The sequence below is a fragment of the Chiloscyllium plagiosum genome, chromosome 11 (genome assembly GCF_004010195.1).
Source record: "Chiloscyllium plagiosum isolate BGI_BamShark_2017 chromosome 11, ASM401019v2, whole genome shotgun sequence".
In the NCBI taxonomy this organism is placed as follows: Eukaryota; Metazoa; Chordata; class Chondrichthyes; order Orectolobiformes; family Hemiscylliidae; genus Chiloscyllium; species Chiloscyllium plagiosum.
In genome coordinates, this window is record NC_057720.1 from 57,623,636 (window position 1) to 57,639,651 (window position 16,016).

Below are 16,016 nucleotides of genomic sequence, written 5' to 3' on the forward strand. Positions count from 1 at the left end.
CAAATTTGCTGACAACATAACATTATAGACAGTGTTGACGACAGGGTAGAATTACAACAGGATATTGAATCGACACCACTAAGGCAGATGGATTTTCATACAAGCAATGTGATGTTATCCACTTTGGAACAAAAAGACAGACAGATCAGAGTGATTTTTTTTAAGAAAGCCACAAAGTACAATGAATGTCCAAAGAGATTTAGAGGTCAAGTGCACAACTGGATTTGATTTATTATCACATTTATTAATTACAAATACAATGAACAGTATTGTTTAATGTTGCCACTCTCCTGCATCAGTAGGGATACAGATGTTATGCTATAGTTACACAAAACCATAGTGAGACTCCATTTAGAGTATGGAGAGCAGATCTGGGCACCAGACCTAGGGAAGGATACCTGAACTTCAGGGATTAAGTTTGGAGAAGAGATTAGACAAATTAGGCCTTTATTCTCAGGAATTTAGGAAGGTTAAGCAATGATCTAATTGAAGTCTTCAGGATATAACAGGGAAAGTTGGATAAAGATAAACTAATTCCTCTGGTTGAAGATTTTAGAACCAGGGTCAGAGTTTATAAATTAAGGCCATACCATTCAAAGAGATGTTAGAAAGCACTTCTAAACACAGTTGTGGAAGTTTTGAACACTTCCTTAAATTTGCTAATTTAATGGTTTAATTTAAATCTGAAATAGAAAATCTGTTATTAAGCAAGGGTGTTAAAAGGATATGGGCCTAAGATAAGCATAAGGAGTTAGGCCACAGATCAGCCATGATCTTAATGAATGGCAGAGCAGGCTCAAGGGGCTTCCTCCTGCCAACAACCATGCAGTTGGCTCCCAGGTAGCTGAAACAGCTTGAGCATGTAAATCCTTGGCAGAAGTAGTAAGATCTTAATGTTTCGGCTTTGCAGTAAAAATCACTAAGCCTCAAGAAAACTAATTTGCCTTTTTCTTCAGCGCTTGTTACAAGCTGTGGCTCTTAACAGATTAGCCCAAGACTTTACAAGCATGATCCAGTTCCCATATACCTCCTGCAAGCAAGCGTAAACATCTGTAAAAGGAGATTCAACGAGCAGTACATCCTCAAGTCTAGAAGGATCATTTCAGCAAACCCTGTGAACAGGGACAATTGAATACCTTCCCAGTCTTTCCCTCCATCTACCACTCCATTGTTTTTAAAATGTGTACGTGTGTATACACAGGGGTATACACATGTACACATTTTAAAAACAATGGAGTGGTATACACACAAGGGGTTTATAAAAGGGGTAAGAGTTTTAAATAATTGTTATATATCAAATGGTTCACAATTTTTCTGTACCTAGAATCTATTTATTTGTAATAAAGTAATGTATATTATCTACAGAAAGCTGGCCCATGCACTCTACCAAATGGAGTCTAAAAGACAAATTGTGGAAAGTTGCATACTTTAATAAAATCTTTAATTTTTGAGACAACTCTGGAAATAGCAGGGATTTGATTCCCAGTTTGCCGTGAGGCCTAACATGAAAAAAAATCTACACTGTTTCAGCTATTCTTCTTCTAATCAAGTCAAAATGTAACATTCTGCCTGTGAGGTCACTAAACATTCTTCAACGGAGATTACCCATTAACTTGCCTTCATTTGTAACAAAAAGCTCTCAAAGCTCATCATGCCAACTGGGCAAGCTTAACTAATAAATTCATGAAACCATCAATCACCACCTCACCCAAACAGTTTGAAATTGAGAAGCTTGTGTAATATTGATGCAAGAGATAAACCAGAGTGTGGCTGTATTGTGTAGGAGTTCAAAAATCTCGATATCATTTATTTTTTAAAAAAGTGTAACAGATGTTTAAATAGATTACTGGTGTTTGGTATCATTAATTCCTTCAAAAAGAATCTGGTTCAGTATCTGCAAATGAAATTTAAAAAAGGTTGACAAGAAATGCAGATAGAGATGACCAAATACTCTGTGGGATCTGGTTGGATTTCACATATTCCAAATTCTGAATTTAGTTGGAGTTGTACGGAGATGAAGAACAGAGCTTGGTAGAACACATATCTGCATAAAGTGATCTAACAAAAAAAATGGAGCAGATACTTAATATGTGGAATTAAAATATTAGTGACAGTAGAATGCAGGATTTTGTACTCACTGGAGGTTTTGATTAAGTCATCAATAGAAAGAATTTCATTCCCAATGTTTCACAGATTACAGGTGCTTGTCCACAGACCTCATGGAGAGGATCCTTTTGGTTTGTCAGGCATGAGCAAATATGGGCCAAGGCAGATCATTCACCCCTCCTAGCCTGCTCCACCCTTCAATGTGATCATGGCTGATCATCCAACTCCGTACCTCTCGCATGGTCTTCCCATAAATTCTTATTAGTGCAGCCCCAAGAACTATATCTAACTCCTTCTTGAAAACATACAATATTTTGGCCTCAATCACGTTCTACGGCAAAGATTTCCCCAAGCGCAACACTCACTGGGTGAAGAAATTTCTCTTTTCACAGTCTTAGCCCAAACCTATCCTTAGACTGTGACCCCTGGTTCTGAACTTCCTGGTCATTGGAACATTCTTCCTGCATTCACCTTGTCTAGGCCTGTTAGGATTTTCTAAGTTTCTCAACTTCAGTGCATATCATCCTAGCCAATCCAGACTCCCTTCATTCATCAGACCTCCATCTGAGGAAACCTTATTGCACTCCTAACACAGCCAGAACACATGGTATCGAATAAGGAGGTGAAAATTGCAGAAAATACTTGTGTGGTTTCACCAAGACCCTGTACAATTACAACAAGGCATTCCTGCTCCTGTACTCAAAATGTTCTCACTACAAAGGTCAGCATACCATTTGCCTTCTTCATCACTAGTTGCACCTGCAATGCCTACTTTCAGTGACTGGTGTACAAGGACATCTATGTCTCAAAGAACCTCCCCCTTACACAACAAAAAGGCTATGTGCATGCCTGAACAGGTCATCACTACCTTGATGCACTGTTGCATGGCTGGCTGCAAGATCCCACACGTCTCCAGCTGAGGCCTGCAAGGACTCTGTGGTGAACAATTTCTGAACCATTGTTACCTTATAGGCATCAGGTGTCTGCCTGTACAACAAAAGCAAAGTCAGCAGGTTACAGATCACCCTGGACAACCTGTGGCATTGGAGATGACTAAATGGCACCAGCTATAAATATATCCAGTAGATTCTATTGGCTTGATCTTGCCTTCCCCTAAATCCTTTCCAAAGGCCTTTGCTCTGCAGCAGTTTGGTCACCTTACTAGATCAAAGGCACAGCTGCCAGTCTGCTTCTCATCCTCACCAGACGTGGAGTTGCCCACTGAAAGTACAATTCCCATCTTGAGAACCATGTTCAGCGCAAATTCCATTCTCAAAAATATTGGTTGCAGCACCTCCTGATTAGGGCTTTTCCTGAGCAAAGGGGTTAATGCAATGTTGAATGTTGTGAAAAGTCAAATGATCGTCAGATGACAAGGTCATCCACCATAGCACTGGTGATGATGATTTCAGCAGCAGTCCCAATTTGAACTGTTAAACCCATCTTTGTAACACTTCCTCACCAAAATACAAACTCAATTGAATGCAATGCCCATGCATGCACTGCATTATGACAAGGAAGGTAAAATCATGATACAATGCATTGTTAACATATTTAAACATGTTAATTAGCTTTTTAAAATGAAATGAATGCTCATGCTTTTGGATTTACGGCAGATTGACATGTTAACATCGGGTTTGTAACTAACAAATTTTACTCAGACAGGTTGGCAGCAGTCCCAATTCTTGAGCATTAAACTCAGCCTCCAGAGTCTTGATCTTCAATACAATTATTAAAAAGGACGTGAAGATAAACCTGGCTAAAGTGAACTGGGAAAAATGGATTAAAAAGTCATTAACAAACCAGCAATAGCAGATATTTAAGGAGTTTTTCATTACTCGCACAGGTATATTCCATTGACAAAGAAAGATTCCATGAGACAAGCACATCATCAGTAGCTAACCATGTAAGGATGGTATCAAATGGAAAGAAAGGATGTATAATGCTGCAGAGAAAAGTGGTAGACCAGAAGACTGGGAAATATTAGAAAACCAAAAGGGTAACTAATAGAGGGTGAAAGTGGAGTGAGAGAAAACAAAAACAAATTCTTAAGAAATTGAATATTTGTACAAATAGCTAAAGCCTATGTTGGCATCTTAGATGCCATTGTTGAGGAATTAATAATCCAAAAGGACAAAAACAAATTTGTTCTAGCTGTTCTTCACAACAGCAATCAGTAACAATTGGCCAGAGTTTGAGGGATAATTTCACACAGACTCCCACTCAGACCTGCTTTTGTCAAAAAGGGGGCTCTGCAGTTCCAAGAGGGGATTCCGCAGTATTGCAGATCTGTACTTCCACTCAGAAGTCTTTCATCATGCAGAATTGTCAGAGGAAGGGAAACCATACTTCCTTCTCCACAGCAGTCAGCTGGCTTATTCTACAATTTAAAAGATCTATCAAGCCACTTTGACAGCTGCTGGAAGTACATAAGTGAAATGAAGAATGCTTGGAGAGTGTGGTAATGGGAGTGAAGGGGTTTGGGAGATGCGGAACAGGATGCCAGATGAGAAGAAGCCAGGTACAGGGGTAGAGTGCCAGTTGGGTAGGATGACAGGATGCAAAGTGTTGATGTTCAGGATAGGCTGGAATGGGTGGGAGAAATGGAGTCTGATGGTGGAAGAGTGCCATATTATTGGAGGGAAAAGGGTCTAGATGTGGTGTAATTGGGAGTGTGTGACAGAGGTACAGCGTCAGTTTAATAGTTACTCAGAATAGACATATATAAAATAGTCCAACCTTTCCTGAGTAACTATTTTAATTAATTTCATCAGAACCCATTAAGGGTCTTCAACTTAAAAATGTAGGCTGAGGGTGCCAGACATAAAGGAATTACCAATGCAATTCCTTCAAAGTGTGCTGTGCTGAGGATTCCGCAGAGAGCTCACGTGCACCTCCCATCTATGGTGAGGAAATGACTGTAGGGCCAATATCGGTCTTATACTCAAGAACTAGATGGTAGGTTTATCTCCCAAGCCCCAACTATTTTCTTCATTTCTCTACCCAAGTGCACAACATATCTCCAGATTGGGTGGAGCTTAATGCAGCCTCCAACATCATCCCTTTCAGAACCATTACCTCATATCAATACTTGCAAAGGCTAACATTGTTATTTCCCTGGTAAAAACAATGACTGCAGATGCTGGAAACCAGATTCTGGATTAGTGGTGCTGGAAGAGCACAGCAATTCAGGCAGCATCCGAGGACAGGCAAAATCGACGTTTCGGGCAAAAGCCCTTCATCAGGAATAAAGGCAGAGAGCCTGAAGCATGGAGAGATAAGCTAGAGGAGGGTGGGGGTGGGGAGAGAGTAGCATAGAGTACAATAGGTAGGTGGGGAAGGAGATGAAGGTGATAGGTCAGGGAAGAGAGGGTGGAGTGGATAGGTGGAAAAGGAGCTGGGCAGGTCGGACAAGTCTGGACAGGTCGAGTTACTGGAGGTTAGAAACTAGGATGAGGTGGGGGAAGGGGAAATGAGGAAACTGTTGAAATCCACATTGATGTTCTGGGGTTGAAGTGTTCCGAGGTGGAAGATGAGGCGTTCTTCCTCCAGGCGTCTGGTGGTGAGGGAGGGTGAGGGAAATAACAATCCATTGTTATTTCCCTATTGAAGAGCTAAAATTATAAACCACTGCAACCTGCTGAACTATGGTCATTTTTCAAAAAAAAAAAATCCACAAGTAGCAGTAAAGCATGATTTCAAGATAGTTTCCAAGAACAATGTCCTGGAGTGAATTAAAGAACAGGCTGTACAAAATCTGGTATTATGCAATGAGATAGGATTAGTTAAATGATCTCATGGTGAAAGTACTCCTGGGTAGTGCAACCATCATATCACTGGATTGGACATTCAGTTTACAGGACAGAGGGGAGGATGTGTCCAGGATTATTTTCTTAAATAATTAAATAAAGACAGTTAAGAGGGTACAAAAGCAGAGGTGGCTAAAGGGAAATCACTAAATTAAAATGAAAAGAATTGATCAATAGAAATGCAAAAAGGTAGGCATTTAATTGGATATTTCAAAATATATAGCATCAAAGAGTAAGAAATATTCCAAGGGATGGACCTACCATCTGTAGTTAACTAGAAATGTTAAAAGATAAAAAAAGTACAGAGGAACCTCAATTATCCGAATTTCAGATTATCCAAACAAGATCACAAGGTTCTGATGCTTGGCTAAACTGTTATCCAGCATTCGATTAACCAAACAAAATACTCCCTGCCCGTGTCGTTAGGATAATCGAGGTTCTTCTGCAATTTAGCAAAGTTGATAGGTCAAAAGATTGTTGCTTCTCCTGGTCTGTCTTAGTAATGGCCCAAAATATTAAAAAGGAGGGGAAAAAAATTAGAATACAGCAGAAAGTTTGCTATTAATACAAAAATGTAAAGGATGTGCTTTAAGTATTTAATGACAAAGAGTTAGCAAAGTGAGTGTTGATCCTATGGAAAGTGAGCTCGGTGAATTCATTATGAAAATATAAGGAAATGGCAGATGAATTTTTCAGCAATCTTCACTACAGAGGATATAAGCAATATCACAGAAGGTAGAAATACATCAGGAAATGAAAAGCAAGGGGGAAAAAAAAAAAAATCACAGTCGCCAAAAAGTATTTCTGTGCAAATGGTTGGAGCTGTGCACTGAGAAGTACCTGGCTCCTGATGGACTTCTTCCTCAAGTTTTAAATGCAGTAGCTGGTGAGGTAGTTGATGCATCATTGGTTCTTATTTTTCCAAAAGTTCATTTGATTCAAGGATTGCCCAATTAGGTTTGAAGATACCATATGTAACTGTTTTATTCAAAACAAAAAGGAGGGAGACAAAGCAGGAAACTACAAGCCAGTTAGTTTGACATCTGTCAGTCAGTGAGAAAATACTAGAAGCAATTTAATAAGTTTAACAGGGCATTTGGAGAAGTTCAAGGTGGTTAGGCAGAGTCAACATGACTTTATTAAACAAAACACGGTGCCCTTTTCACAAATTCACTGGTCGGACGCTGGCTGCCAGTGTTTACTGCCCATCCCTAGTTGCCCTTGAGAAGGTGGTGGTGAGCTGCTTCCTTGAACTGCTGCAGTCCACCTTCTGTGGGTTGACATACAATGCAATCTGGAAGGGAATTCCAAGAATCTGACTCAGCATCGGTGAAGGGATAGTGATATATTTTCAAGTCAGGATGCTGAGTGACTTGGAGAGGAACTTCCAAGCGGTGGTGTTCCCATGAAACTACTGCCCTTGTCATTCTAGATATAAGTAGTTTTGGGTTTCAAAGGTACTATGTAAAGATCTTTGGTGAATTTCTGCAGTGTGTTTTGTAGATCATACACACTGCTGCTACTGAGCGCTGGTGGGAGTAGATGTGTTGCCAATCAAGCAGACTACTTAGTCCTTGATGGTGTCAAGCTTTTTGATTATTGTTGTAGCTTCACCCATCCAGTCAAGTGGGGAGTATTCAATCCAACAATCACATCCATCTTCCCATGAGCCAGTTATGACTCCAGCCAGTGGAGAGGTTTCCCCCTGACATCCAGTAATTCCAATTTTGCTTTAGCATGATCAAACTATTAGAGAGTTCTTTGAGGAAACAATGTGTGCTTTGAATACAGGGGACAAATTGCACATAGGTTGCCACATCAATGGCTATTGCAGAAAATGAAAGCTCATGATGTTAGGATAAAAGTAATAGAAGATTGACCAGGAAGAAGAGTGTAGGCATAAATACATCTTTTTTCAGGTTGGCAAGATGTAATGAGTAGTGTGCCATAGCAATCAATCAGTCCTAGGACTTTAACAGTTTACAACATATGTCCATGACTTAGTAGGAGACAGAAGGTATTTTTGCCAAATTTTGCTGATGACTCAAGAATAGGTAAGAAATTAAGTTGTGAAGAGAACATGAGATTACAAACAAGTGATAGGTTACATGAGTGGGCAAATCCAGTATAATATGGAAAATGTGAAACTGTCCATTTTAGCTGGAAGAATTAAATGAAGTTATCTAAATGGTGAGAAAATGCAGGACTGAGATGCATAAGGGATCTGACAGTCCTCATGCATGAATCAAAGTTAGTATGCAGGCACTGCAAGTAATTAGGAAACTTAATAAAATGTTACAATTTATTGTGATGGGAATTGAAAACATGAGAAGGGACATTCAGCTTCAGTCATACAAGGCACTGGTGAGACTACATCTGCAGTACTGTGCCTTGTCACCAGTTCAGAAATGTTTTACTCAACTAATGCACAGGTTGGGCTATCTTATGAGGACAGGTTCCAACGGGCTAGGCTTATATCCACTGGTGCCGAGAAGAATGACAGGCAAATCAATTGAAGCATAGAAGAGCTTGAGGGGTTGATAGGGGGTTTGTGGGAGAATCTAAAACTATTTGTCACTGTTTCAAAATTAGGGATTTCCCATTTAAAACAGACATTAGGCAATTTTTTCTCAGAGTCATGGGTCTTTGGAATGCTTCCTGAAAAGGCGATGCAAGTAGAATCCATGAATATTTCTAATGCAGAGCTAGATTCTTGTTGAGAAAGGGAGTAAAAAGTTTAAGGGCAGTGGAAAAGTGAATTCAAGGTTACAATCAAATCAGCCATGATCTTATAAAGCCCTTTTTTTCCCAATTCACATGATGGCATGTTCTGAACAAAGCTGTATTATATATCATACAATTTGTGTGGGGAAGTGTCTTGCTTAACGGAGTGATCCTTATGCTAAGCCAAAATAAATACAAGTAAATCCAAAATGTTAGCAGAGGCTTTGTGTAAAATTGATTTGAGAATCTTTGGAAATACAAGTCTCAAACTTGAGTAACTGGAGTATAAAACTTCACCAAGAGTCTGAGTGAGTTCTTTGGAATCACTTTGTATACTTATTCAGCAAGATATGCATCAAATTTCATATTTACAGCCCCATCCTACTGCTTCAATGATTATAATGTGTACACAATTACATTCATTGCTATTTTGTGGGAAATATATCCTAGGACTGCAAGACCAGTTTTTCATATTAAATCCAAATGTTCTATGAAATAGCTGGAAAATTTAGATGTTAAACTCATTTGAGTTGGTGCTTCTAAACAGTTTGAACAGTGTGATTTGGTCAATGAGTTGAATAATCAATTTTGGAATCCAAAATTGCTCAACATATTTAAATACTTAACACAAGCACTTTCTGCTCTTATCCAAGGTAATGATTACCCATTGGTACAATATTTCCTTGAAATTAGTCAATTGTTACTGGTTGTTATTACTTTGATGGCAGCAAACAATGACACAAAGTACATGAATAAAAAGAGACAGAGCACATTTCTATGAAATAGAGAAAAGAGGGAGAGTGCAAGGAGGACAAAAGGAAAGTAAATTGGTTCTGTATTTAAATTGTAAACTAGTTTAACAGTGAAGCCCCATAGTGCTTACGAAAATTAAAAGACAGACAAGGTGTACTAAAAGGGAACAATAAGTCTCAGGTACTGAGATGTTGTCAAGCATAACTTTCCTATTAAAAGCCAAAAAGATATTAGTTAAGTCATTTCAATGTTTCAACAAGGTTGTACCTTTTTTCCCCTCTCCCCATATTCCTTAGAACATAAGCTTTGTCTATTGAAACACTTCTCAATCTCCTTTCAGAAATTAAGCAAATGAATGTCAGAGACAAAAATTGTCATCCATGATAATGTGCGCCTATATACCATTAGTTCTAAGTTCAATGCTGTGAGTGTGCTGCATTTTCAAATGTGTTATACAATGTAGAAGTCAAACCAACAACCCAGCTGGCTTCTTCAGTGATTGTAGCAAACTTGATTCCATCTATTCAAAGAACTATGAGTGAATTCAGCTGGACCCCTGGCCAATAGTTATCCTTTAACCAACATCACTAAAACAAATGTATCTGGCCACCTATCAAATTCCTGATTCTAGGGCTTTTCTGTATGTAAACTGTCATACTTTTTTTACAACAGGGAGTATACTTCAAAAGTACTTGAATGGTAGAGTCCTTTTGGACATCCTGAGGACATGAAAAGAGCATTATAAATGCTAAGTTTTTTTGGTTTCCTTTTCCTTTTGGATGACAATCGCCATGGATATAAAGTAGAAAGCATAGTGGCTCAGCCATTAAGTATATGATGCAAAAAAATTGATTATGTTTTGATGTCATATTAATATGAAAGCTATTGTACAACTTCCAGATGCCATCACAATGCATTTTTGCAACTGGAACAAGAGCATCTAAAAGAAAAAAGGAAGCGGTAGTCACAATTTTTAGTTTATATAAAAAAGAAAATCTGAAAATGCAGTCAGGCTTACTACACTAATTTCAAATATTTCAATGCAGGCAAAAATACTTCTGCAGAACAGTAATATTTGACTCCAAATATTAATTCTTCCTCCACAGATGCTTTCAAACACCTTCTGTTTTGATTCAGATTTCCATTAACCATATTATTTTGCTTTAATTCACATAGGATGCTACAGTGGCTCTTCATTAAGATATAAAATTCTGCTGCCAAAGTAAGGCTCTCCTCATACTCACAAGCCCCATCATATAGACACCCACAAGTGAGTTCAGATTCACTTAAGTGCTGAATGATGAAAGGATAGTTATACAAGTTTATGTTGACAGCACTGAATAGTTTTGAACAAGCCTTGGTTTCAAGCCAGCACCTGCAACATAACAGAATCATACGCCACTCACTAAAACAACAAAATGGATCAGGTTGACAATTTTTCATGTGTGTAAAATTCTCAGATAAAAACAGAGGAAATAGAATTCTATCTGCAGTTGTAACATTTCAACTATATAACTCAACTCAATTAATAATGAGTCATGATTAATAGTCCTTACACAAGCCAAAAAAATCTCTGTCCTCCTTTTTAAGCATAATATTGGTCACGATTCTATACCAAAATACTGCAGTTCATAATTCCATGCCTGAAACTGTTTAGCTTGTAAATTAGTGACATCTCAGGAACTTGTACAGGTGTCCTTTAGCTGCGACTGTTATGTTTTGAATTAATCATTGATGTGGAAAAGAAACAAATGAACCAAATATCTAGGATTGACAACATCCCCTGGTTTTCTTTCATCCTTTTCTGATACAGAGCCTAATTCTGGAGCCCGGCCCATTGAATCTAATGCCAAAACTTTGGACTTGTCAGTTCATCAGTATCCCAGATCTTTATTCTGATCCAGTGATCTATATTGGCAGGTTGCAAATGACAAGGTGGTTATCAGTCACCCCACGTCCAAAACTTCAACTACAAAACAATGCAGCTTACACCCCAAAGCCAAGTCCAAGTCAATTAAATAATTAGATTTGATACTGTTCAGTATGCAAACAAACAAAAATAGAATTCACTCAATCACTACTATGCTCTCTTTAACAGCATTGGTAGAGGTATTATAATTGGCTTCAGTACCTGGACTGCAGATAAGGGGAAAAATGTCAAAGACCATCCGGTGGCAACATCATAGCTGTTGGCTTTATGTATATCTAGATAAAATGCACCAGATCGTTCAACTGGGACAAAGGATCATTACAAAATTATTTCAGTGTAGATTTGTTGCTCAACTAGTTTATAAGCAGTCAAATTTAATAATACAATTTTAATTTTACAAAATCAATAAGTCTACAAATAGTAGTGAACCAAACTTCAACACAAGAAACAACTAAAGACAAAAACAAAAGTGTTGTAAGATATAAAATACCATAGTTTATAATAGGACACTATGCTACCTAAAGTACACCATTTGTCAATGCACAGCAGTGCCTGTTATGAGGCAATGATTCTGAAGGGGTTAATGTTCATTTTACATTGCCTCCACAAAGTGTGCGTAAAATCAGCAAACTAAGTAGAATCAAGGAATTCTACTTCAGCTTTTGAAGGGACCAGATGTATTTGTGCCCTCTTTAATAATTATGCTTGGCCAAATCTACTTATAGTTACTGTTATGCAATAAACCTTCTCATTAAAGAGTAGCGACAGTGCCTCTTTTTAGCTAGAATACTGTGGTGGATCCTCTGCCACTAGTTTGTGGAAGGCCTAAGACAAAGAAAAAGGAAGATTGATAACATGAATTACCCCAAACTACTTTTACCCAATGCACCTTGCTGGCAGAGGTTGCTAATACCACAGCTGCCAGGTGTGGTCATATCATTGTCATCCCTGAAATGTTTTTTTTTAAAAAAGGAATTGCTAAATCACTGTCAGGAATATGTATTTGGGGAAAAATACATAGTTTAGTTAACAAAATAGTTAGCTAAATTGGTAACTAAATATGATGAAATATAACAATTTATGGAAAGGTGTGTTAAACAATGGTCTCTTGTAATAGATCCTCCTGCTCAGAAAACACTAAAGCAGCAAATGTAAGGCAATACTTGCACCCCAATGACTAACAGAATCATAAGAGCTTAGGCGAAAGTGGCTATTGCAGATGCTAGGGATTAGAGTCAAGATTAGAGTGGTGCTGGAAAAAACGCAGATCAGGCAGCATCCGAGGAGCAGGAAAATCGACAGTTCGGACAAAAGCCCTTCATCAGGAATTCCTGACCTGCTATGCTTTTCCAGCATCACTCTAATCTTAACAATCATAGGACGGCATTATTGCCGTATAGGAGCTAATCCGATGCGGCTGGTTGCATTTAAAGAAACGCACGAGAAACAGATTAAGTTTGTGTTTATAGGTGCAAAGGGTTTTTAAAAAAGTGAACACAACGTTTCTGGTAATATTAATAGATACACGTAAGTTATACCGGCTCATGGCCACAAGTGGTGGGAAGCAATTACCTGAGCTGTCCATGGTGCTGCAGCGGGCTGGCTGCGGAAATGGGCCGCTCACTGCTGGAGCTACTGTCGCTGGGTTCACCGTCTGGACTGCATCAGCTGCTGGCAGCCTCCTGTCCAAATCCCCTGCACTGCTGTCCACCAAATGCAAAGATTCGTAACCGTCATAATTGGTCTTCTTGCGATAGTTTCCAAGAAGGCTCATGGAGCACCAGAAAATAAAAGGTCACCAAAAAGCTCGTTCACAGACAAAGAGGGAAGAGCCTGTCATGACCTTGTCCAATGAATTGACGCCTTTTGGAAGCAGCCGGGAGCGGGTTTTGTTCCGGGTAAAACGGGACGGAAATCAAATAAGGAAAAAGAGCCACCCGGTACGATTCTGGACCTGTAAAGCTGCCTGGCTGGCTGCTGCTGCTTGGGTTTTAACGGATTTTTCTCGGAGCTTCCGCCTGGCTCCTTGCCAGAGAGCTGGTGGAGGCGGTCACCTCTAGTCTTCAGCTAGCTGCCTGCCGCCTGCCTTTGAAAACAATATCGCTCCAAGCATTCATTGTAATTAAATAGGATTCCTTGCAATCGATATTTCAAACGCAAATCCGAGAAGCTTCATTTTCTCTCCATTGATGGTCATTATGATTTTTATTCGGTGTTGTCCCTAGGGGCACGATTCGAGTGATGCCCAACCTTGTGACACCTTATTCGCTTCCCGCGATAGCACTCGAGATGGGGCTATTGAAACAAAAAAGTATTGGAAACTAATCCGGACTTCACTTAAAATTGCTCTCGCTGCATTTGTTGTCAGAGAGATGTACAGCATGGAAACAGACCCTTGGGTCCAACCTGACCATGCCGACCAGATATCCCAATCCAATCTAGTCCCACCTGCCAGCACCCGGCCCATATCCCTCCAAACCCTTCCTATTCATATACCCATCCAAATGCTTCTTAAAATGGTGCAATTGTACCAGCCTCCACCACATCCTCTGGCAGCTCATTCCATACATGTACCACCCTCTGCGTGAAAAAGCTGTCCCCTAGGTCTCTTTTATATCTTTCCCCTCTCACCCTAAACCAATGCCCTCTAGTTCTGGACTCCCCGACCTCAGAAAAAGTCTGTCTTTTCCCTATTTCCCCTATCCATGCCCCTCAAATTTTGTAATAGGAATGAGGATTAGAGACACCCTAACCCCCATTTTCTCAAGTCCATTAAAACCAATTAGATTGCTCAACAGCTCATCAATTTCCTTAAAATGTTACTTCCATACTTTTCAGTAGTTCCATTTATTTCAGTCACGTTACCATTTTACGAAAAAGACAATTATCTGTCGTCCTCTCAATGTAACACTACAAGCTATTTAGTCATCTTGCAGATCAGTTGTGAGAAATAGAAAAGGGAACAAACTTTGTTCCATAAAAATCTAATTGCTGAAAATCTAAAATAAAATATACACCATCAGTTCAGTGACCACCTGCAAGATAAAACTTTGCTCATATTTCAGATACTGTACACACACTCAGGCACAGATCCTTAAGAGTGTTTGACCAGAAGTCTCAATACTTGCCCCCCATTTTCAAGTGTTTATTTCCCTGTCGTACTTTTTCAGTTGTAATAGCCACCATTAGCAATTGCAAATTAACAAAAACGATTTCCTGTTGTTCTTTGCAGCAAAATCATAAGTGTATTTTCATACATATAGAAGGAAATTGATTCCACATAATTAACAGGGAGCTCTCACTTCCCACTGCCCTTGTGGCCAGAGAGACCACCACCAGGCACAGACTATTTTTTTTGCACAATGTGAACATAATGAAGATATGGATGTTGTCACAACACAATTAATAGACAGACAGACAGAAGGGTTAAACCAACTCAGATCTACAGCACAGATAAAGGCCCTCCAACCCATCAAGTCTATGCCAGAAGCTCTCTCTTATAAAATGGATTTCAATTCTCGTTGTGGCCTAACTAACTTGTTAGACAGTTCAAGGATAACTTCTCTACTGTTAAACTCTATGCCAGTGAATGAAGTCAAGTATCCCATACTCCTCCTTACCTTAAGGGACTAGTAAACGTGAACATGAACAAGGTCCCTCTGATCCTCAATGCTTTCCAAGGTCTAACCGTTCATCAGGTATTCCCTTGCTTTGTTTATCCTTTCGAAGTGCATCACCTCACACTCATCCAGATTGAATTCCATTTGCTACTGGACAGCCTATCTACATTCCTCCTCTATTCTAAAAGCTATCCTCCTCACTGCTTATCACCCCAATGTTCATATTAGCTGGAGACTTAGCATTCAATGCTCCTACACTCAAGTCTATTTATTTCCCCATGTGTACCACAAACAGCTCCAACACTGAAATCTGCAGAACTCCACCGGAGACAGGCTTCCAGTCACAAAAACACCAATCATTATCCTCTGCTTCCTGCCACTTGGGCAACTCTGGATCCAACTTAGTCCAGTATCCTTGCATCCCATGAGCCATCTATCTCCCATACAGGACCTTAACAAAAGCCTTGCTGAGGTTCAAGTAGACTACACTGCCCTCAGCAATGCATCTGATCACTTCTTTGACAAATTTAATCAAGTTGGTCAGACATGAACCTCCCCTTAACAAAACTATACTGAATACTCATGATCAGTCCCTGCCTCTCCAAATGCAGATCAATTCTGTCCCTCAGAATTGCTTACAATATTTTCCACACCAGAGGTTAGACTGACTGACCTATACCTTCCTGGTTTACCCCCTAGTTCCCTTCTTGAATAATGGTACCATGTTGGCTGTCCTCCAGTTGTCTGGAACCTCTCCCGTAATCAGACAGGAATCGATAATGGTCATTCCCCCATTTCCACCCTTGCTTCTTTCAATAACCTGGGATAAGTTTCATCCCAAATTATTTACTTTCAAGACTGCCAGATCACTCAGTACCTCCTCTTTGTCAATGAGAATTTCTTTGGATAAAATTGGATTCAACACATTTCAATAAAGACCACAACTCCTCCTCCTCTGTTCTTAAGGATACTGATGGATGTCAGGCTATGGTTTCACCGATACCTGTTCAGTTAGAAGCCAAATTCTTCATGTTGCAATTGTTCTTCACGCCCAAGGTCACTGTTGCAAAGATT

General features: G+C 39.4%; 1 protein-coding gene across 6 annotated transcripts in view; it reads right to left on the reverse strand.

Annotated features, from left to right (window-relative positions):
• Window positions 1-16,016, reverse strand: part of dnajc6 (DnaJ (Hsp40) homolog, subfamily C, member 6) — a 140,367-nt gene that overhangs the window by 112,679 nt on the left and 11,672 nt on the right. For 3 of the 6 annotated variants that reach the window (XM_043699436.1, XM_043699440.1, XM_043699435.1), the window contains exon 1: window positions 12,895-13,609. The exons of the other annotated variants lie outside the window; for them this stretch is intronic. In XM_043699436.1, the coding sequence (XP_043555371.1) occupies window positions 12,895-13,096 (202 nt within the window). In that variant the 5' untranslated portion in view covers window positions 13,097-13,609. Of the gene's footprint in view, window positions 1-12,894; window positions 13,610-16,016 lie in introns of those variants that run through there. 6 annotated transcript variants of the gene reach the window in all.